At 52.1% G+C, this 21672-nt stretch overlaps 2 protein-coding genes across 5 annotated transcripts in view; both read right to left on the bottom strand.

Annotated features, from left to right (window-relative positions):
- Positions 1-370: 370 nt before the first annotated feature.
- On the bottom strand, positions 371-7668 carry CORO6 (coronin 6). Of its 2 annotated transcripts, XM_079905157.1 has the most exons (12): positions 7179-7668; positions 5769-6023; positions 4198-4320; positions 3632-3761; positions 3354-3535; positions 2594-2713; positions 2100-2219; positions 1558-1662; positions 1326-1471; positions 927-984; positions 598-828; positions 371-503 (listed from the first exon to the last, which is right to left on the bottom strand). In XM_079905157.1, the coding sequence occupies exons 2-12, from the start codon at positions 5964-5966 to the stop codon at positions 381-383; spliced, it is 1536 nt and encodes a 511-aa protein (XP_079761283.1). In that variant the 5' UTR covers positions 5967-6023; positions 7179-7668; the 3' UTR covers positions 371-380. The 2 variants fall into 2 exon arrangements, with proteins under 2 accessions (XP_079761283.1, XP_079761282.1); XM_079905156.1 differs by lacking the exons at positions 3354-3535; positions 3632-3761; positions 4198-4320; positions 5769-6023; positions 7179-7668 and having other exon boundaries at positions 1558-1940; positions 2078-2219; positions 2594-3088.
- A 3464-nt stretch (positions 7669-11132) lies between these two features.
- Positions 11133-21672, bottom strand: part of SSH2 (slingshot protein phosphatase 2) — a 245434-nt gene continuing 234894 nt past the window's right edge. For all 3 annotated transcript variants that reach the window (XM_079904135.1, XM_079904134.1, XM_079904133.1), the window contains 2 exons: positions 20378-21212; positions 11133-18218 (listed from right to left, as the gene is read on the bottom strand). In XM_079904135.1, coding sequence (XP_079760261.1) covers positions 16131-18218; positions 20378-21212 — 2923 coding nt within the window. In that variant the 3' untranslated portion in view covers positions 11133-16130. The remainder of the gene's footprint in view (positions 18219-20377; positions 21213-21672) is intronic.

Here is a 21672-nt window from a genome sequence, read left to right as displayed (position 1 = left end):
AGGTCAAGCCCAAGCTCCCCAACATCCCCAAGCATTGCGCTAATACTAAGCACTTTCCCTGCCCTGGGCGGGAAGGGAAACAAAGGGGACACTGCCTGCCGTGCAGCACCATTGTTGAGGCCCCCGTCACCCTGGGCCTTCCAAGGCCAGCTCCTGCTGAGTCCTGTACGAGGCACACAGCCCGGTAGGCGCCAGACGGACGCGAGTGTCCGCAACGCTTCATTTGTCCAGGACTCCCGCGAGGGGCGGAGTTCCCTCCCTAGTCCCGGCCCAGGCCCAGAGAGGCGGGGTCCAGAGGACCCAAAGCCGGGGCGGCGCGGGAGTGCTTGCGCTCCGCCCCACTTTGCCCTCCCGGCTTGGAGCGTCCCCGGCGCGATGCGCTAGTCCGTGCCGTCCACCAGCTCGCACAGCATGTTCTCCAAAGACGTAATGCGCTGCTCCTGGGCCTGCACCTGCTCGCGCAGGGCCTTGATCTCCTCCAGCAGCGTCTCCAGGGTGTGCTGCTGTTGGACGCAGAGGACGGAAGAGGCGGCGTTGGGCGGGGTGCGGTAGGGGGATGTGAAGATTGGGCCTGGGTGGAGCAGGGCGGGGCCTTACCGATAAGGGGGCGTCGCTGGCTGACTGGCTGCGGCGGGGTCCGGGTGGCGGGCGCACGTCCAGGATGTTGCGCTTGGTGACCCGCAGCTCGCGGTGCTTGGGGGGCATGTAACCGTCCCTCAACGAGATGAGCACGGGTTCGGCGTCCTGGCCGGATAGCCATTCATCCGCTTCTAGGGCCGGTTCGGGGCCTGGCGTATCTGGGTAAAGGTCGTCTTGGAACAGGTCTGACTGCAGGTGTAGGGGAACACGAGAACGAGCAGGGTGCCAGGCCTGCTCCGCTCCTTTCCGCCTCGGAGCCCTGCCCAACCCCTCTCCCAGCCACTCACCTTGCGGGGCACAGTCATGATGATGGGTTCACACTTTCTTTCGTGCAACTTGTAGAACCTATAAGGGAGCGGGGATCGGCACACGCTCAGGCTCCGACTCCCTTAACTTTTGCCCGGGACCAAGGGGTTAGAGGCCAACACTTGCTGAGCGCCTACCATGCATTGCACTTTAAACACCCTAATGGGGTGTTTATCATCATTAAGAGATGAAGAAACTGAAGTTCAGAGAATGTCAGGCCTGTAGCATTGGGGCTGGCACTGGAAACAAGCCCGTATGACACCCCCCACCCCCGAAAACCCACTATTTTCCAGAGACTACACTATTAGGGAAGCCCCCGAGTCTTCCCGGATGGGACCTGGGAACAGAAGCAGGTGAGCGGGAAGGGCAAGGCTGCTGACCGTGCAATCTCGCACTTGCTGACGTCCAGTCCCCGCTTGGGCATGAAGCCCATGCCCCTCTGCGGCTCCTTGCTGCTGAACGTGTTCAGGTAATGCACGAAAGGTGGTTCCTCGGTAATCTCAAAGTACCGAATGCTGCTGTCGCCCTGCAAAACCAGTCGGTTCGGAGATGCTGGGCGGGCCCCCGATATCTCGGTCCAGCCCCCTCTTCTCCCCTCCCGGCTGCGAGCACCTTGCCACACAGGTAGACGATGCTGGAGTCGGGATCGTAGAAGGGCAGTAGGACCCCGTTGCTTGTGTCCATCTCCTGCAGTGCCACTGGCTCCTCGAAGTTGTTCTGCCCGAGCACAGGAGGCGTGACCAGCCCTGTCCCGCTCGCCGTGCCGCTCTGGATCCCCTGAAGCTCCTTTACGCTTCGTGCCCTCCCCAAAACCCACGCATTCCCAAGGCAACTCTGGTGAAGAGAGCTGCAGACCCCACACCTGTACACCACTCTCGGTCCCCCGCACCTATATCCCCTGCACCGCCGCATGCAGTCACCGCAAACCACCCCCAGGGACTCGGCATCACCAGGCGGGGGCGCCAGCGTGGGCTCCTTCAGGCGACGCAGCAAAACTGGGCAGAGGGGTGGGTGTGAGGATGGCAGGCGCTGCAAAGAGGGCAGCAGCCTCCAGCCCTGTCCAGGTGGGCATGCCCTGCGGGTGGGGGGCGCCTGGCCCCTCTCCCGTGATGCCAGTCCCCGGGGCACACACCCCAAGCGTCCAGCTGCGTTACCGGGTCCCACAGGCCCAGCTCTCGCTGGCTCATGCGGGTGAAGCCCGTGGTGAAGATATGACCCTGGCGCGTGAAGACGGCCCTCATGGGCCTCATTCCCTCGTGGGCCGCAAACCTCTCCTGGGGGGAGGGGGAGACAGGGAGAGGCGTCACCCAGCTGCCTGCCCTGGGGAGCCTGGAGGGCCGGGCAACCAACTTGCTGACTTGGGTGTGGGGGGCGGAGACAAAAGGGGTCTTAAATATTCAGTTTCCTGGCGTCTCCTGGCTGGCCCCAGGCCTGGAGAGCGCGGGCCTCTCTCTGCAGTTTCTGAGCCCTTAAGCGCCCTCAGAGCAGGGGATGCCTGCGGGCTTCCCAGGGGAGCAGAGAGGCGCTTCCCAGACGGGAGCTCCCCGCTCCGCTTCAGCTGTCTTGGGCGCGGGCCACGGTCTGAGAGAGCGCTCCCGGCTGACCCAGCGAAGGAGCGAGCGCGTGCGCCCGGCGCGGCCTGGCCTACCGGGTCCCAGAGCGCGAGTTGCCGCTCACTCATCCTGCTGAAGCCGGTGCTGAGTAGCTTCCCGTCTGCGGTGAAGACGGCCCGCAGCGGGCGGGCGCCCTCGTGAGGCCGGGCTCGCTCCTGCTCGCGGGGTTAGTGGGTTAGAGTGCCCGCCGCGCCGCCCCGCCCCGCTCCGCTCCCGCCGCGCCCGCCGCGCGCACTCCGCGCAGACGTGCACGTGCCCCGCGCATCCAGCGCCCCGCCTTAGGTTGAGGCTGGTGAGGCAGGTGCCGCCGCCCTCCCTGGGCACCCAGCTGGGGCAAACAACGCGCGAGGGTTGCCTCCAATCTCCCGCCCAGCGGGTCAGCTAGGTTGGAAAGGGGCCTGCCCGCGAGCCAGTGTCAGGCTCAGGCGCCGGAAGATGGCGCTGGGTGCCGGCTGGGAGGAGAGGGGTCCGGGGGCGCAGGTTCGGTTCATGCAGGTCTGGTGGGAGGGTAGAGTTTGCAGCTTCTCCCCTCCTCAGTCACAAATCGAGCAGCCCTCCTCTGAGCTTCTGAGATGCAGGGGAGGGGAGGGAACAGGAGCGGGGCTGAGAATTGCGGGCTGGGGGCTTACTTAGGGCAGGGGCTGTGGCTGCAGACACGGCGGGGCAGGGCTCGTGTCTGCGGTTGAGGTGGAGGAGGTGAGAGCTGGGACGAGGGGCTCAGGGGGTTGTGGGTACAGTGGCCTGACAGCTGCTTCCTGGGGCAGGGGTCGGGACGTAGCCAGGCCAGACACTCACCGCCACCACCTGGCCCTTGCGGGGGTCGATGATGCGCAGGGTCTTGTCCTTGCAGGTGGTGGCTAGCAGCCTCCCGTTGCTGTTCCAGCACACGCTGTGGATGACGTCCGGGTGTATGTCGTCTAGACTCAGAAGCACCTCCCCAGTGCCCACGTTCCAGATGATGATCACATTGTCACCACCTGCCCAGAATGGCCAGGCACCGTCACCTGGCCCTGCCTTTGCCACTCCCCACACCCCCCAATCTATGGTAGGGACCCCTCCCTAGGCCCCCAGACCTGCACTGAGCAGGACATTCCGGGCAGTGGGGTGCCAGGAGAGGATGCCCACACGTTTGGAGTGGCCCTCGAGTGTGAGGATGGGTTCTGTAATGTTGCGCATAGGGGTATAGTCTGGAATCTGCCACACCTAGATAGAAGGAAAAGGCATACGGTAGGTGGGATGAGGAGCCCACTTTGTCACTCTGCTGTTCCCTTACTTCCCCCACCCCCCTTCCCCAGGGTCAAGTGCAGGACAAGATGTGATGCTGCCCACATAGGGCAGAAGCAGCTGGGAGCCAGGAGGTGGCACTGTCAGCTTTCCAGAGACCTGCCTACTCACAAGAGCAGGGAGACTTCAAAGCACTGCCCCCCTGCTCTTCAGGCCCCAAGGTAGCCATGGCTAAAATTAGTCCTAAGCAGTTCATCCTGGGAGGGGGCGGACATGTAGCTAAAAATAGCCTGGGAGCTGGACAGGGCAGGGCCCTGGAACTCAGCACCTCCCTCACCACCTTCTGCAGCACAAGTGAGGCAGCCCTCCCTGCTTCCCCTGCCCAACAGCCCAGCAGCATCCACCTGGCTCCTACCATGATGGTGGTGTCATCTGAGGCACTGGCGATGACGTTGTCATTGTGTGGGCACCAGTCGATGTCCAGCACAGGGGCAGTGTGCCCAGTGACCAGTGGGTAGTTCTTATCCACTCGCCCTGTCTGCAGGGGTCAGAGAGGGAGATGTGGGGCCACTGTCCTGTGTGTTTTCAGGGGGTGGGGAGTATATCTGTTTACATCTCAATTCTCTATTTTCTGTTTTCTCTTTGCAGAACCCACCCCCTTTCTGCTCTTCCAACCCCATCCGGCCTACTTCCTCTACTTCACGGAAGACAGAGTTGAAGTCATTTCACATCAAGGAATCAGACACAGAGAGGTAAGATAACTTAACCAAGGACACAAAGCAAGATACTGGTAGAGCCAAGACTTGACTTCTTAGTACAGTGCTCTTCTAAAAACATCTACTTGGAGGAGACTGTTCTTGGGCCTGTTCTCCCAACTGAAATGTCCATGGGAAGCCCCTGGTGGAATAGGTCAAGGTAAGATGCAATGCAGTGCTTGACAGTCCTTTCCTAGCCACAGTTGGCAGATCTCCCCCTTGTCAATGGCTTTACCTTGGAACCACAAGCAGCAGGCATTCCTTGTGCCTGCCGTCTCCCAACCTGAGCTGGGGCCCATCTATTTTTAATCTTTATGGTATGTTTGTGGGGGCTCTGAGGCCTTTGCAGGGGCTGGCATCAACCCAGACCAGGCGGTAGGGGAGAGGGGTGGCCGTGTGGCATTGGAATGGCACTTGTACTGGGGGAGGAGGTGGCTCCGGCTGAAATTTGAGCCCAGGGGATGATGTCCTTGGATGGTGTCTGCATTGTCCTGGAGTGAGTCACTGGCTATTGCCAGGCCTCATCCTGACCTTGCCACCTGTGGGGCCTCCCCTAACAAGGTGTAGGAGCCGGAATCCAGGTCAAGGTCATGCCTTGGAGTGGCCATCCTGTGGGTAGAGATGGCTGAGGGGCTTGAAGCTACTCAGTAAAGGTGCTGGTCATTGCCTGGCCCCCATCCCTGGAGTAGAGGGGGCTCTGGCCTTATATGTCATGTCCCCTGGCCCTTTGCTCTCATTCTACCTCACTGCAAGAACCAGAATGGGGGAGATGGCCAAGAACTCCTTAGACAGAGCCTGACCCTGTCCTCAGTGTGCTGCTCCAGGGTGTGATTTAATCCAATGCTCACCCTGGGCTGCGTACAAAAATCCTGACACCAAAAACATAAGGGGTGTGGCATCAGGACAGACAGGAACAGAATCTGGCCAGCTTCTGTCTCCACTGCTTCCCAACTATCCATCACCTGCTCCTGGTCCCTGCTGGGAAGAGGGTGCTGCATGGAGAAGGGATGGGCTGTGAGTAGGTGGGGGCTGATGTGATGCTGCTGTTCTAGGAGGGGTGACAGAGCCTCCCAATTGGTCCCTGAGTGATTGGGGAACAGGGAGCAGTCAGTCCACATAGACTGCCCTCCTGACTGAGGAATGGAACTAGGTGAGAACACAGGCGGCTATCAGGAGTCCCCAGGAGTCACAGCCAGTGTCCTCCACCTGCTTCCTTCCCCTCATCTCTCACCTTGGCCAGAGGCAGGACGATGAAGGCACCTCCACCTCCAGCCTCCACAATAATGGCCAGGAATTTGGGGTTGACGGCACAGAAGGAGCTGTCCCATGTGACCTTGGACACACGGATGTCCTCGTAGGCCTGGTCAGCCTTTGCCGCCTGTCCAAACACATGGCGGAACTTGCTCTGCCGAACCACGCGCCGGCTCATAGCTGGGGGCAGAGATGGAGGATCTCGGTGCCCAAATTTTGGTCCTTAGTCCCGTAGCTGTGGGAGGGAGGGAGGAAGAGTTGGGGGAGTGGCAAGTGAGAAGGGTTATCTGACCAAGAGTCAGCTATAAATTAATATAGAGTCTGGTCCTAGAAGCAGGGAGTTTTCTTCAAGGTGATGTATGGGAAAGTTCTTTGCTTAGTTCGAGGGGCTAGGATTTGGGGCCTGACTTCTCCTTAGAGAGCCAGGCTGGGGGGACAGTGGAGCCTGACTGGGCCTGAAAGCTTCCTGGAAGTTGAAGTGGTTTGGGGAGGAGCCTCAATGCCAGGCTGCCCTCCCGCTGCCAGGCTTGGATGAGCATCTCTTCACGGAAGTGGTTTATCTCCCAGAGGCATCTCGTCCAGAATCAGAGGCTTTGGCTTAAGGCCATTTGTGGGGCTAGGACTGCAGCCACTCAAGATCCTAAACTCAGCATCTGTGGCATAGTTTAGGTGGATGGGGTTTTGCCTTTTTCTAAAAATTTGCCAAGGAGAAGTTCCTCCTGTTAGCTCACCTGAGCTCTTCCTGCTACTGTTTTCATCAGTTTCCTCCCATGCTGTTGGTGGGGGGGACACAGTGTAAGGTGGATCTCTCCTCCTCCCACTTCTCTCTGCACTGGCTTCTCTAAGAGGCCCTCACCACTGTGTTCTGGCTTTTGCCGGCCATATTTCAGCCCCACTTCTCCTCTGGGTCCTCTCTCCTACTAAATTCTCTTGGGGGTGGGGTCCTCGACCCCCCTTCCCCCGGCTTAGAGCCAGATTTTCAGGCGTGGAGTGGGGAGGGCGAGGTGCCTTTTCTCCCGCTTGGGGCTTGAGCTAAGCTCTTCCCCAGGAGACACACCGAGCTCTTCCAAAGCCCCAGCGACTGACTCCAGCCCCTCCCCAGCCCCGGGCATCCTTGTGCCCTTCAAGACGCTTCTGCGGCTCCCGGCCTGAGGCCCGGCCTCCCCGCACCCTTCTCCGGCCTCCTGCCCTGGCACTGCGTTCTTGCGAGACGAGGTGTCTGCGCCCCGCGGGCGCGCGGGCCGCTGTTCGGCCAAATATAGACACCAAGTCCGCCCAGCCCGGGACCGAATTTGGCGGCGGGTGGGGGGGAGGGGGCGCAGACCTCTGTCCCCTCCAGACACCCCGCCCGCTTCACTGGCTGCGGTGGCGGCGGTGGGGGGGTGGGTACCTGGTCCTGGGCCGGCCGAGGGGCGCTCACGCTGCGACTTCTCTGCGGAGGGGGTTGGGGCTGCGCTGGGGACCAAGGGAGGCGTCAGGGCACCGGAACTGCCTCTCGTGGTGTCCGCGGCGTCTGGGGCCCGGGCGTTCGGCTGCGCGCTCCGGCCGCTGCCTGCGACTCTCGGGGCCGGGCGTCGCTGCAGTCCCAGCTGCCGCTGCCATCAACCTGCGGAGGCGGACCTAGGGCAGGGGCGGGGTCACATAGGCCCCGCCCCCTCCGGCGGCGGGAAAGTCGAGTGCTGCAGACTCTGCGCGGCCAGTCCGCGGGCCTTCGAGAAGCGTCAAAAGTAATTCTGCGTGTGTGCGCCGGCTGTGCGCTTTCCTCCGCGCTCCGCGCCTAGCGGGTGGGCTGAGGAGGCCCAGGTTCCCAGACCCAGAGCTGGGCGCTGAGAGAGGGAGCCTACGAGGGGGCGCGCTCCCCTCAGAGCCGGCGGCCGAGCAAGATCAGATGCCTTCACGCTGCATTCCTGCTGCAATCACACTCCCAATTTAGACCATACCGGCGGACCGGGGCTGTGGGACTGCACGTCCAGACACCCCTGAGGAGAGGTCCCGGAAGATGCTCTGGGGGCCCTTGGATGAGGGCCTAGGCTGGCCCAGGGCAGCTGTGAGGGTACCCGACAGGGGCCTGTGAATGTTACTGTTATTAATAGCAATAGCGACCACTGTCACTGTACTGGGCACTTCACCCCGTTAGAGAAGATTCCACGGAACAGGGCACAAAGCAGCCTAAAAACCGGTGATAGGGGTGTGGGAGAAAAAAAAGTGAACACCAGGTTCAAGGGAAAGCGGCTGGCACGGACGGGTCTTTCATTGTTTTTTAAAATAAATTTATTATTTATTTTATTTATTTATTATTTTTGGCTGCGTTGGGTCTTCGTTGGGTGGGCTTTCTCTAGTGGACACGAGGCATGTGGGATCTTCCCGGACCAGGGCTCAAACGCATGTACCCTGCATTGGTAGGTGGATTCTTAACCACTGCACCACCAGGGGAGCCCTGGCACGGGTCTTTTAGACACTCAGCCTGACTCCTAAAGTCTTGAGGGCCTTGTTTGAATTGGTGCCCGACTGTGTTCCAGGGAAGCCCCTGCCCCCTCCCACTCCCTTCCAGACCCGCGGATCTGAGTATTGACCAGGGTTAAGGAGGAGACAAAAAGAAACCTGATCAGAATGCAGCCAGTGAAGAACTAGTCCCTGTAGCTGCTGTCTTTCCAGTGCTCACCCACTGCCTGGATTTCTTCCTTTGGATCATAAGGCCCTGGAGAGCAACAGGGGACCGGTTATTACTTCTCACTCTCCAGGACACACCTGGAAATCAATGGAACACAGCCTTCCAGAGGGTAGAGATTAGCATTGGGGGTAAAGGGAGGGAAGGTGGTGGGAACTTCAAAGGCTCTCACAAGGCTTGTTTCTCAGGAAGAGTCCAAGTATTCAGTGGCTTGTGGGGATCAGAACCAGAAACTGTTACAGGTGCCCCAGAAATAATTATGGCATTGGTGGGGGGGGGGGCATGAGGGTAGATGAGGCATCTCCCTTTTACCTGAAGATTCCAGGCACATGATTAGGAGGAAAACACCTGAGTGACTCAGTAGCTCCTTAATAACAATAGCTAGACACTGTACTAAGGGCTTTACACATATTAATTCCATTCTGATACTAGTCTTCTGAGATGGGTACCATTATTACCCCTATTTTACAGGTGAGGAAACTGAGGCACAAAGAGGTTAAATAGCTTTTGCATCACTCAACTGGTAGGTAGTACAGCTGAGATTCTTACCCAAGAGGTCTGGTGTCTGTGTCCAGCTTTTCAGCACCATGCATTTTTGTCTCTCCCTGAAGGCCACCTTCTCTCACAAGTGCTGATATTGAGAGATACGCTTGTGGCACAGAGGAAAGGATGCCTATACTGATTACAAAGCTGGAGTTTCAGCCGTTGCTCAGTCACCCTATTTTTCCAGCTCTTCTGGGCTGTAAAGCGAAAAGGGCTGGGTCAGGTGCTTTTCAAGTCTGCACCACTTGTTGGCAGAGAAGGGATTTGACATGCTGTCTCCTACCCTGAAACGGCAGTTTTTCTTCTCCCATCTCCTTTTCTCCTCTTTAAAGAGAGCCAGGTACTCCATTCTAGAGGTAAGGGTCTGGGACTAGGAAGCAGGAATCCTTTCTTTCCCTCCCTCCCTCCCTTCCGTCCATGTTTGGCTGCGTTGGGTCTGCACGCGTGTGGTGCGTGGGCTTCTCATTGTGGTGGCTTCTCTTGTTGCAGAGCACGGGCTCTAGGCATGCGGGCTTCAATAGTTGTGACACATGGGCTCAGTAGTTGTGGCTCGCAGGCTCTAGAGCACAGGCTCAGTAGTTGTGGGCATGGGCTTTGTTGCTCCACGGTATGTGGGATCTTCCCGGACCAGGGCTCGAACCCGTGTTCCCTGCATTGGCAGGCGGGTTCTTAACCACTGCGCCACCAGGGAAGCCCAGAAGCAGGAATCCTTCAATCCATTCTGCCTTCAGTTCCATGACCTGGGTGGGGGGGTGGTTGCTCTCCAGGTACAAGAGCAGGAACTTACAGGTGTTGTTTAGAGCTGGCATGGCTCAGCTCTGCCCTCTAGCCTTCTTCTGGCTGCCAAGGCCTGGCAGAGCTGGGGGGTAGGTGGAGCCAAGGCACAAAGAGCCAATCAGTGGAAGAAGCTACTTGGACTTGGTGCTTTCCCTTGCTGTTATCCATTTGAACTGTTACCCATCTGAATAGCAATCCATAAAAGATAGGCATAGACTTCATCTTTCATAAAGCCGTTTTCTGGAAGAGGTGGCCTGGCAACTTAGACATGATTTGGTCCATTTGCTTTGGCTAGAAAGCCATGACCGATCAGGGTCAGGGACTCCAGGCACCCCTAGAATATTTTGTGAAATGACCTTGCCTTCACCATCATGCACTCTGGCACTCCAGCCAGAGACCAGTGGTGTGCCCATCTCATTTGATATGGATGATCCAGACTGAAGCAGGCTGACTTAATTTTAGTTCAAGGCAGTGTTTTCTCTGGAAACTGAGCTTTCCCTAGATAGTAGAGCTGCTTTATATGTGATGAGTGGCACCACTAAATATCTCATGATGGGTCTGTGGAGGGGTGGGAGAAGTGGAGACCCCTCCCCCCAGCCTGTTTTTGTTTGTTTGTTTTTGTTTTTGGCCATGCCGCAGGGCTTGCGGGATCTTAGTTCCCTGACCAGGGATTGAACCCGCGCCCTCGGCAGTGAAAGCACGGAGTCCTAACCACTGGACCACCAGGCAATCCGCACCGCCCCCCCGCGCCCGTTTTAGGGAACTGCTCTTTGGCCCCATCTCTCTTCCTCTACCACTGACATCAAGTGCTTCTCTTCTCTTCTAATGATGGGAGAGGGTTAAGCTTTTACTTCTTTGGAAACTCATGCCCTGTTTCTAGAAACCTTTCAGTGAACTGAAGTGCCTTGTGCCGAAAGCTTGTGAACTCTGTCTTGTTAATGTCCAGAGAATTCACCTACCCAAGAAATCCAGTCTCTGCTGGGGCGCGTCACGGCAGCTGTCCCAGAACACTTTGTACCACAGATGGTGGCGGAATTTTGGTCCCTTTGCTTATTCATTCTCCTAACGTTCAGGTGGTGGCTTTGGCAAGAGCCTCTTTGACCAGGCAAGTTCCCAGCGTGGTCACTTGATTGGAGCCACACTGTCTGAAATAATCTTTAGTGATCCCATTTCCCATTCAGTCTTCATTTTGTGAGAGGTAGAAAGTTATATTTTTTCCCAGAGCTCAGCTCTCTCCTAAGGGAGGGAGATCAATCAACGGGAATTGCATCATGTTTACCATCAGTGTTCTCTTCCAATCCCTCCACCTTTAAGCAACCCCCTCTTTTGTTGCACTTGATCAAGTACACGTTTCATCTTCAAAATAAAAATTTATTCAATCTGTAACAAGAACATTGAATCTGCACATTTGCGCACAAGTTCACATTTAAAAACAGCGGAGCACATCAGTAATAAAAAAACCTATGATACAAGTGGAACATCCCAACCACCAGGAAGATTAAGGAAGGAGATGAGACCACTCTTTATATTCTGCTTCAAACGCCTCAAAAAGGTCCCAGAGATTCCAGGGAGCACCTGCTTTATTTAATAAAATGTGAGCATAAAAGTTTGGGGTGGCCTGGGGCAAAGGTAACAGTCAGTGGGAGAGTCTTTTGGACTTGTTTTCTACATTTAGAACAAGTCCTACAAAATTAAAGTAGAAAGAAAGAAAAGGCACCTTAAGCTATGCCAAGCAAACCAAATTCCAATAAAACATAAAAACCAAACAGTTCCCTGTGGATTTACTGATTGGGAAACATTTCAGGGCCAGTTACCCAGCTTCCAGACTGGGTCATCAACTTGAGTTAAGCCCTGGGTATTAGCTCTCCATGTGTGCACAGGATGCTGCCACCAGTGTTGCTGTGAGGACACAGATGGCAGCACTAGTCGTATACCCCTTGGGACATCTTCAAGCTGATGAGGGATGATTCCAGTTTAGAAATCCTGTCCCAGATCTCTGGGGCACTGAGAAAGTGAGGCTGGTTCTCTTTTCATAGCAGGAGCCAGGCGCAGGCACCCTCCACTTCCAGGCCAGAAAAGTACAGAAGCACCTTGCAATAGCTCTCCATGGCATCAAGGGACCCCAAGCCCTGGAGAAGGGTTAGGAGTGTGCAGCTTCCTGCTTTGGTAGCAGGAGGCTTTTTCCTGATATAGCCGTCGGATGAGTCACGGCAGCAAATACACTTATGCCTAATACATGCCTTAATCTTTTAGTTTGGAAGGGAAAACAAATCCAAGATGTTTTTAAGTTGGATTGGTGCTGAAATAGCTAAAATTTCATCTCATCTACCATCAAAAAGCAAAACAAAATTAGACAAAAACGACACTAGCCATTCACCATTACAACCATCACTATAAGACACACCATCACTGAGGAAATGATGAATATTTCCATACAGAGTGTTGGATGGGAGTGCAAGACACAGATGGAAGTCAGCTCCAGGTTTTCCCCACTTACCCATAAGGCTGACTTTGCTCAGTGTGAGGGCTCACAGGATGGCCAGGGCTAGGTGCCTGGAGGAGGAATCTGAGCGGCCATCAAGATGATGCACGTTTTAATATTCACAATGTAAACAAAATATCCACAAACAGTTCAAAAAAGCCAAAGAATGGCTTTATTTAAAAAATTTAAAATGCCCTTGAAAGAGACCCTTTTTGCATAATGCTTTCTTAAAAAAAAAAATAGAGAGAGAGAGAAACAGTTCCCACAAAAACATCTTTACCAAACATGGCTAGATCACTTCAGAACTGAAATCCTCAGATGGAACAAATGAAGATTTCTGTGAGCTGCTATGTCTCAGAAGCTTCAAGTCTATCCAAGAGCCATCTGTCTGGGGCCCTTTAGCAGGAGGGGACCTCAGAGCCTGGGCTGTCATCCTCAGGCTGTCCTTGGGGCTCTTGGTAGTTCCCAAAATGAGAAAGAGGAAATACCAGTTGGGATAAAGGTACAGAACCAGGAAAATGCTAGATAAAGAGCCTGAAATGTTAGGAATGATCCTAAACATTCGGAATCTGAAAGGCAACCAAAATGAGGAGAGATGAGTATTACTACACTACTGTACTGTGTATCTGCTATAGTACAAACTACTCCTAAGTGTTTCTAAAATCAAAAAAGGGGTTTCTCTCCTTCCTACTGACCAGGTAACCATCCAGATTACAGCTCAAAATCTGTGTGCTCCTGGGGCTTTTATCCCATGCACCACAGTGTTACTTTTTACACACACATACACACACACACACACACACACACACACACACACACAATCCCTCCAGAATAATTCTGAGTCAGACTATGATGGTTTTCAAAATAAAGAGAGGCACTGAGCGAGAGGTCCAAACTTTTCCTACTCATCTCTGTCAATCTACCAGACCTGCTGTTTCGGGTCTGGCTTTTCCATGAACAGAAAAGGGAAACAGGCCACCTGAGATTATCCGTTTGAAGAGAATAAAGTTTAGAAAGTTCTTGATAGGCCGTCATGTACTTCCCCTGGACAGTGCTCAGCTACATAAATAGCACAAGAACACTCGGTTTTGGGAGTCTGAGGGCTGGCAAAACCCTATGGCATGGCTGAATTACAGACCTTGTGTAGAGAATGTTTATTTAGGCAGGTAAATTAAATGATAAAAAGTATAATTATTAAAAAAAAAAGGCAGAGCAAGACCTCCTCTACTCTTTAAAAAAAAAAAAAAAGGTTTTGTTTTTCTTCACAGCATTTGAGGTTCCCCCACTCCCAATCTTTGTTGTTCTTTAATGCAGTGAGAGTGAGCATTAAACACAGTGGCCGGGAAAAGAAGAGAGAACAGTGCAACACTGTCGACCCTGTGTGTACTTCTTAATGTGAGGGATGTCACCATCTCAAGGGATTAACTGAGTGGACGCTACTCTCTTAACCTCCATGCAAAGCCTCCTCTTCCCACCCCTGCCACAGTTTCCTCTCCTTTCGCCAACATATTGGTGATGGAACTGCCTCAACAAGAAAGGGCAGTTTAGATGGATGAGCCCTGGAAATTCATAACCCTGTCCTGCAAGCCTCCTCACACTGGAACATGCCACCTAGCAAAACATTTTACAACACATTAAATATCCTGGAGCCACAAAGCTGTGTGGATGACACATTTGAACATTTAAGGAAACTATTTAGGGACAGCACAGGTACATATCATTACTACACCATAAAAACACTTAAGAGCAGGAGGTTTCTGTCCAATCTGCCTCCTGGCAGTGATGTCAGACCCAACTACAGCCTCCACCCGGCAACTGGATTCACAGCTCCTCTTGAACACGTACGAGTGGCCTCAGTCCACCTTTTCTCTCTCCTTTGGGTCACCATACCACCTGTCCTCATCGAACTCTGGCCTCTGACATCACTTTGACAGTCTGTGCATCTTTTTCCTCTAAGTGCTGTGATGAACCCCAAACCTAAATCTTAGGTCTGTGCTCGGTCAACCTCTCAGCAATGGGGACAACCACCAAAGCAAACAGGAAGCAAATTTGCAAACCTCTTCAGTTTTGATGAGCTGCAGTGGTGTTCCATCCCAAGCTAAATATGTTTTCTGTAAGAAGCTGAAATAGGCTTGTTTACGGCAGGTGCTCCTGTGTTAAGGACCTCCACAATAGCAGCAAAGCAACAGCATCCTAAACGCGGTCATTTAAGGGTGCCTGCCCTTGGCCGAGGCCTCCCTGCAGCCCTTCAGCCTAATCCATTAGGAGCTTCCACCCTGGGCAGCGGTAACACTCACATATACTCCCTGGCTCTGGTTCAGCTAGTGGTGAACAACGTTCTGGGATTTCAGTCTCAAAGAGAAATTAGCCTTCAGTCAAACTGTGATCTAATGGGAGCCTTTAGGGGTTTCTCTGAGGAGGAAGTTACTAACGCATAATTTGGCAGGAGCTGGTGATTAGAAGTCTCCATTTTAAAAAAAACCACCATCAATATATACTCTGCAGATTCCTACCAACACCCATCAGTCTTATTTCTGTGGTGTCCGTATGTTTTCCAGTTGCAGCTTTACTATTTCTTAAAATGGATAAGTCAAAAAGACCCTACAACATACAACATTAACAACAAAACAATGTAAGAAAGTGACAACATTATGTACATAAGTACTGTGTATAAACTAGAGAAATGACAAATCTTCCAGGAAAAAGAAAAAAAAAAAACTTATGTCAAGTGTTAACAGTGATAATATTAAAAAGAAAACTTTGCATTCATTGGAGGTTATACATATGTAATGTAACAATTCAAATACCTACAAAATTAAAAAAAATAGGCAGCACTGGGAGAAACAGCATGAGGGAGGAAAATAAATTGGAAAAAATATGGCCATTAAACTTAGAAGGCCCACAGAATTATTCAAGTAACGAAAGGGTTAAAACCCTACATATGTATTCACTTTACAAGAACACACTGACTTTTAATTGCTGTTTTTCAAACTTGTCCCTATTGTGTTTTAGTTGGGAGAATGCTGCAGGGCACATTTCCAGGGGATGGTGGGGTGGGGTAGGATGACCACCTGTGTGGAGCCCGTCCACCTGGAAGATACTGGGCAGTGGTGGCCTCTCCACCCCCAATTTCACCTCCTTCTCTTCTTCTGCTTTCCTCTAGAGAGGACCTCTCAGAAATCCTTTGGAGTTCATTTTAAATTTAATAAAATTCTTTGCTTGGGGTAAAAAAGTATTTGCTTGATAAGTTTACAAAGCCAGCCAATTATCATGCCTTTTTGTAATGATACACTCTGGAGACCAGGAGAAATGAATTCTGGAAGACCCTCTTTGAGAGCAAAGCAGAACCTGCCCATTTCGGCAACTCCAAGGGGCTGGGGACCAAGTCTGAGAGCATGCTGACGTTGGGCTGCCCCCTTCAGTGAATCCAATGCATCAGGTCTGGAGACCTAACCATCATCACACAGGCCTGGGGCAGCATTTCCAATTCCCAGCTTCAACCCCACCTTCCCCATCTGCTTCCTTCCTCAATCAAGCAAGCATGCCTTCCCTCAGGGGGCAAAATGAGGAGCAGGTGGCAGTAGACTGAAAAACAGCAATTTGCCTTTGATAAAGGTGTTCTTTGAAAATGAGTATTCTTTGAGGTTTGCATTTTCCAAAAATAAAAAATGATAAAATGGTCTTGCCGTCCAAATCAAACTCTCTCTCTCTCTCACACACACAGAGGAAAAAAACCAAACCCTGCATGCGCCAGGAACAGTAAAATGACCAAAGTATTATAAAATTAACCAATAAAGTGCATGTTCCTTACATATTACACCTGCCCCTTTTACAAACATTTCTTTCAGAAAGTCACATATAGAGGCTCAGAATCACATGGTATTATAGAAGGGGTTGGTTGTCCGTTTTTTATCATTTGCTTTTTTCAGTCTCCTTAGGGGGTGAGTTCTGCCGTGCTGCTGACGGGGCACTACAGCCAGCCCTGGAGCTGGGCCTGCACCCTGCAGTCCCTGGGTCTGTACCAAAGGAAGGCCTCCTTCAGAACTAGTCAATTCAGGTCCTGCCCTGGGGAGCAAACACTGCTGACTGGAACCAAATTCTTTGGCATACTGTACAAGAGGCCTCTCCACCGGCTTGCTCTGTGCGATACACTCTGTTGTTTTGAGTTGCTCTATGAACCACTTGGTGGGCTCTAGGTTCTGGGGAGCATCTGGGTTTTCTGGGGGCTCCTGGGCCTCCATTCCCGAGCCCATTCTGAGGAAGGGCTGAAGCAGTTTGAGATGAGGGGACTCAGAGCAGATAGGCCCCCTCTCCGGTAAACAGTCTTTACAGAGGTCCAGGTAACCTAACTTGGCGAGGGAAGCTGAACGCCTCATTTGCGATGGTTTGGGGAGCCCTACCTGGGAAATCTCTCGGGACTCGATTTCTTTAGCGCGTTCCTTCACCCCACTGGGGCTGTGACTGAGACCCTTTATACCGTCACTACTAGGGCTGTGTGGGAGCTGACAGGCTACAGGTGATGGGTCCAGTTTTTCTTGCTGCTCCCCAACACTGTCACCGAGTCTGCTAATTAAACACAGGTCTTCGCTACTTACCTGGGAGCCCTGATATGGCACTCCACTGCCCCTGGAGAGGGGGCCCTCCTGACTTTCCTCCCAGCTGCCCTTCTCCGCAGAGGGCTCATTGTCTGTGGTGCTGCTTTGCTCTGTGAAGCCTTCCAGGTGAACCACCGTCTGGGGATGCAGGTAAGCCAAGCTGGCACCAAGTACGTGGGCTGAGTGACTGACAGGAGGCGCTGCCGTCTCCAGGGCAGCTGCTGGGCTGTTGCCCCCGTCTCCAGGGCTGCTCAGGGTGGGGGCTGGGTGGGCGGGCCTGCCGTGCTCAGGCTCGGGAGAGGAAGAGTGAGGCAGAGGTAGCGCTCTGGGGTGCAGAGAAGCCTGGTCGGGGCTCAGTGTCCGGTTCAGATTTTCATCCAGTGCACAGAGGACAGTAACGGACTCCTCCACTTTCACTTTCCTCAGTCCCTGCTCCCCACTCTTTTCGCTGGTGGCTGTTTCCCCCTCTGGCCCGTGATCAGGTGTCGTGACTGTGTGGGTGTATTCAACGATTTCTATCTTCTTGGGAAGAGGCAGAGGGACTGCTGGTGTCTCAGGTCCCTGGCATGAGACCGAAGTCCTCTGCTCCTTCAGGACTCCTTCCTGCTGTGTTCTGGGACCTGACCCTGGGCACTTCTGAGGAGCTGGCAACGGGTGAGACTCCGGCAGCTCGGGTGCTGGAACGATGGCATGCTGCTCAGAATGGGGTAGGGAGCCAGCCTCAGACCCACTGCATTTCCCTTTGCCCTTGCTCGTCTCTGGTTCCCTGGGGACAAATGCATGTTCTAGGGTGGCTTCATCACTCCTCCCTTTTGATGCCACATCTGCCACAGAAGAAGAATCATTCTTGGAATTCTTACGAGTGGACAACGAGGCACAAGCAGGGGCAGCACCGTACTGCTCCTGCTCCTGCCGCAAGCGCTCCTCAAACTCCAAGGTGGCTCGCCTCACGGACCCGGGGCACCACTTGGCACCCGGGGGCATCCCTGGGCCCCAGAGCTCTGGTTCCCCCTCAGCTGGTTCCTCTTCTTCCAACTCTGTGGTGGATGAGTGTGCCACTGGGCACCCTTCTGGCTCCCACTTCCCTGAGTCTTTGGCTAGTTCAGGCTGGGCTGTGCAGGAAACTCCACTCTGCTCCAGATTTCCAGGTTTGTTCTCTGCGGCTTGGGCCCTCTCAAGGGGCAGCTCATGGACGATGTGCTTCTTTGGTGTATGGCATGGAATGGCTAGGATGTCGCCTTTCACTTGAATCTGTCCAACTCCTTGACTGATGGATTCAATCTCAGTGACGATTTCTTTGACTGAAATTGCATTTTCTGAGTGAGACTGCATGAAGATGTCTGGACTGACCAGTTCTGAGATTGCCTAAGAAGAGAAAACAGTGAGATGGTTATGGCTAACTGTAATCTAATTGAAAATGCCAGATTTTTTGCTTACTAATCCTCTGATCCAGGAGAACCTTCTGGCTCTCTGAGGACACAAATCATGGAGTGCCTGGGACTGTCCTCTGCCTGGGGTTGTATTCTGTTCTGTCGTACAAGAAAAAACCAGATTCATCAAAGGCAGAGATACAAAATTAGTCATAGGTTGTGTCACTGTCTAGTAAACTTGTGTTCTGTTGACTCAAATAGGATTCTAATCCAGTATCTTGCTCCAAAAGTAAACAGCAAGTAGCCTTGGAGGCTCCTATAATCCTTATTTTCCTAAGACCATGAGCCTTCAGGATTTAGGCCATACTGGGGTAAATGAAACCTTTCCTCTCTAGCCTATCCCACCTATCCCCTTCCAGTTTGATCCTAACTTGGTTCAAGGGGAAGAGTTCCACTGAAGGGCTCAGTGGCCACCTTAAATATGCCCAGTGGTAGAGGAAGCTGGATGTCTGATTTGGAGACTCACTGCTCTCTTCTGTCCTTTGTCTTGCCAGCTTTCGTCCATATCCTCCCACTGCTTCTCCCAGCAGCCGCATCCCAGCACATGGGGGCACTCTATATCTGACTGCACAGTTCCTAGGTTTCACATGGCTTCTTCCTTGGCTTATGCAGCCACGTGCCCGAGCAAACTTAGAAACTGCGAATCTGACATTTTAGTGTTCCACCAGTTACATATTCCCAGATGGGTTTAGAACAAGGCCAAAGAAAACTGGCCAATGCAAAATCAAGTCCTACTGTAAAAAAATAAGAATTTCAAAATTTAGAAATGGCCCTTGGACATCTCTTAAAGCAACATCATTATGACCATCAATCTACTTTGTTAACATTTTTATAAACCTTCAAGGTACAGTATTTCCCTAGGAATTGTTCTTGTCTTTCTCCTTCAAAAAGAGTCAGAGCTAGTACAAACTAACAAGATCAGTTATGCCTTTGGGAGAAATCTGCTGGGACATCAGGCAGACGCAAACTTGCCAAGGCTGGGAGAGAAGCCACAGCGGGCCCAGTGTGTGCATGGGCTGCGGAGAGAGTGCTCATATGACCAGAACTTTGCAGAAAAGCTATTTCTGTCAGAGCCACTACATCCATTAGTCCAAAGGAGAGCTCAGGCATTCTGATTTTCCCGGTAGAAACGAAATAGAGGCATAGCTTTTGGGGAGAGGAGAAGACAGAAGCAGAGGCAACAACTGCCCTGGGGTAGTTAAGAAGAGAGAGAACAGATGAGTGAATGAGGTGGTAAATATAAGTAGACAGCAATCAGGAGATGTCAAGAATCTAGTCAGCTCCACTGAAATCGTGAAATGACTTCATTTATGTTAGAGTAAATCTGTCCCCACTTGCTTCCCAATTACTGTATTATACTGACATAAGATACCATTGTTTTTTAAGATGCAACCCAATTTCAAAAGTCAAAATGAGAATAAGTGTGAGTCTTAGAGTTGATGATATATAGTAATTCTTTCCCTGGTCTGAGACGGCTCATAAGAACTCATGCCACTGAGACGAATCTTGGGATTCTGTCTGCTCCCAAGTCATTTCCCCAAACCATCCCTCAATTCTTGAATACCACAGCGTCTGCAATGAGGAACAATTCAGAGATGTTATTAATAGCAAGAACTCAGCATGGGAATCAGTTGCTACTCCAACAACTATTAACACACGTTTAGTCTTTGAATTTTCTGAGGCAGAAAGAATTTCCCAAACAAATGCATCCTCTCAGAGAGACACACGTCTCACTCAGGCAACAGATCAGTCCCTGGCACCTCACTGTTGGTGAGATTTGATCTGAACTGCGGAGGTCCACAGGGGACCTTCTCCTTGGTCAGGCAGGACATTTGTTTTGGCTAATCCCTTCTTCCCTCATCCCCTCTCAGAAGTGCTTCCAATGACACCAAAAGCCTGGAAAGATAAATTCCTTGAAAGGCAACTGATTTAGAAAAATATTTAAACCCTAAATTTTCACGCCAGACTGTCTCTCTCACATCGCCTTCCTAAATCTTTAGCAACATCAAAAATATAGTGAACATAGCAGAGTCCCAAATATTTTGTCATTAAAGAGAACTTCATTAGGCATAGAACTATAAAGACAGTTTTTACCTTTGACTGTTCCTCATCTATTGAAGATTCTTCAGATGCATGGGGAGTATTACTCAGAGAGCTGCTTCTCTGGTCATCAGCGGTCGCTTCGGAAGGGGCTACTTCGACCACTGACAGTCGACAGCTCTCGCTCCTTCCTCCACCCAGTTCCTCCATCCTTGAGTGAGAAAAAGATCGGGCCCGGGTTTCTTGGGAAAGCTCTACAAACTTCTCTAGCGCGCTAAAAAAGTCAATGCGATCTGTACTGAAATCTGAGACTTCAGCCTGGCAACTGGGTTGGGGGCTCGGTGAGTCAGGATCAGGGGACATGGGGAGATCTTTCAGGCGGGATGTCAATTCTTCCATGGGCAGTAAGTGGACGTTCATGTCTGCTTTCAGTGCGTCTGTCTCCAAATCTTCCACTGTTAAGTCTGGGAACTTGTTGGCCATTTCTGGGTCCTGTCCAGGTTGGATTAAGGCTTTGGATGCATGGCAGTTGTCAAGAGGGAATTTTGATTCATTGAGACAACACCCTGATGAGCATCCATTGATGTCATTTAGGTTTAATTCATCTTCAATCTGTCCGGCATGAAATTCCCTAGAAGTAAACTCCAAGCAGATCATTCTTTCTTTGGTACACAGGCCTTTCTGATTTTCATCCTGTGGGACGACATGTTCCACGAAGACGGGAGGTATGGGTGGGTGACTCTCCATGGTCTTGACCTCGGCAATCTGGTCTGCTGAGGTGGTGATCTCCTTCTTGTTGAGTTCTAGTCCTGCTTTGCAGATGGGTTCGTGGTGGTCCGAGAGGTCACTATCTGAATGAGATCGCCAGAGCTTGTTATGCCGCTGTTTGCTGTGGAGGACATACATAGGAAACGCCTTACTCTGGTTTGTGAAAACAATCAATACTCTCCCAGGAAACCGCTCCCAGATAAACTTAACCTGCAAGATGCTTTGTTAATGCCCAGTGGAAGTAGGTAATCAACAGTTGAAAAGAGGCTCAATTTCACTAACAGCAAACAACAAAAACAAATGAATATGAGATCTGATTTTTTTACTATCAGACTTATAAGAGCTAAGATAGTTGTTAGCTCTTATGAAGCTCTTGATGATGGTTTGGTCAAACTAGCCCTCTCATAATACACAGTTGATAGGAGTGTGAACTGTAGAATTTTAAAGAATGAAACCTGGCAATAGCTCTCAAAATCTAACCCTTTAAACAGCAACTCTCCCTTTAAAATTTTTACTTGGAGAAATACTGCTACGTAAGTGCACAAAGCTATACATATAAGGACGTTTACTGTAATACTGCA

The sequence above is a fragment of the Stenella coeruleoalba genome (assembly GCF_951394435.1).
Source record: "Stenella coeruleoalba genome assembly, chromosome: 19".
NCBI lineage: Eukaryota > Metazoa > Chordata > Mammalia > Artiodactyla > Delphinidae > Stenella > Stenella coeruleoalba.
Note: the sequence above shows the minus strand (reverse complement) of the source record. Positions and strands in the feature narration are given on the sequence as shown.

Bases quoted from the DNA above. Each gene is read 5' to 3' on its own strand.
- CORO6 (XM_079905157.1), bottom strand. From the start codon at position 5,966: ATGAGCCGGCGCGTGGTTCGGCAGAGCAAGTTCCGCCATGTGTTTGGA. The intron at 1,472-1,557 runs GTGCTCGCAGCC...CTGGTTTTGCAG, and splicing joins TCGTCTACCTGTGTGGCAAG to GGCGACAGCAGCATTCGGTA. The intron at 829-926 runs GTGAGTGGCTGG...CTACACCTGCAG, and splicing joins TCATGACTGTGCCCCGCAAG to TCAGACCTGTTCCAAGACGA.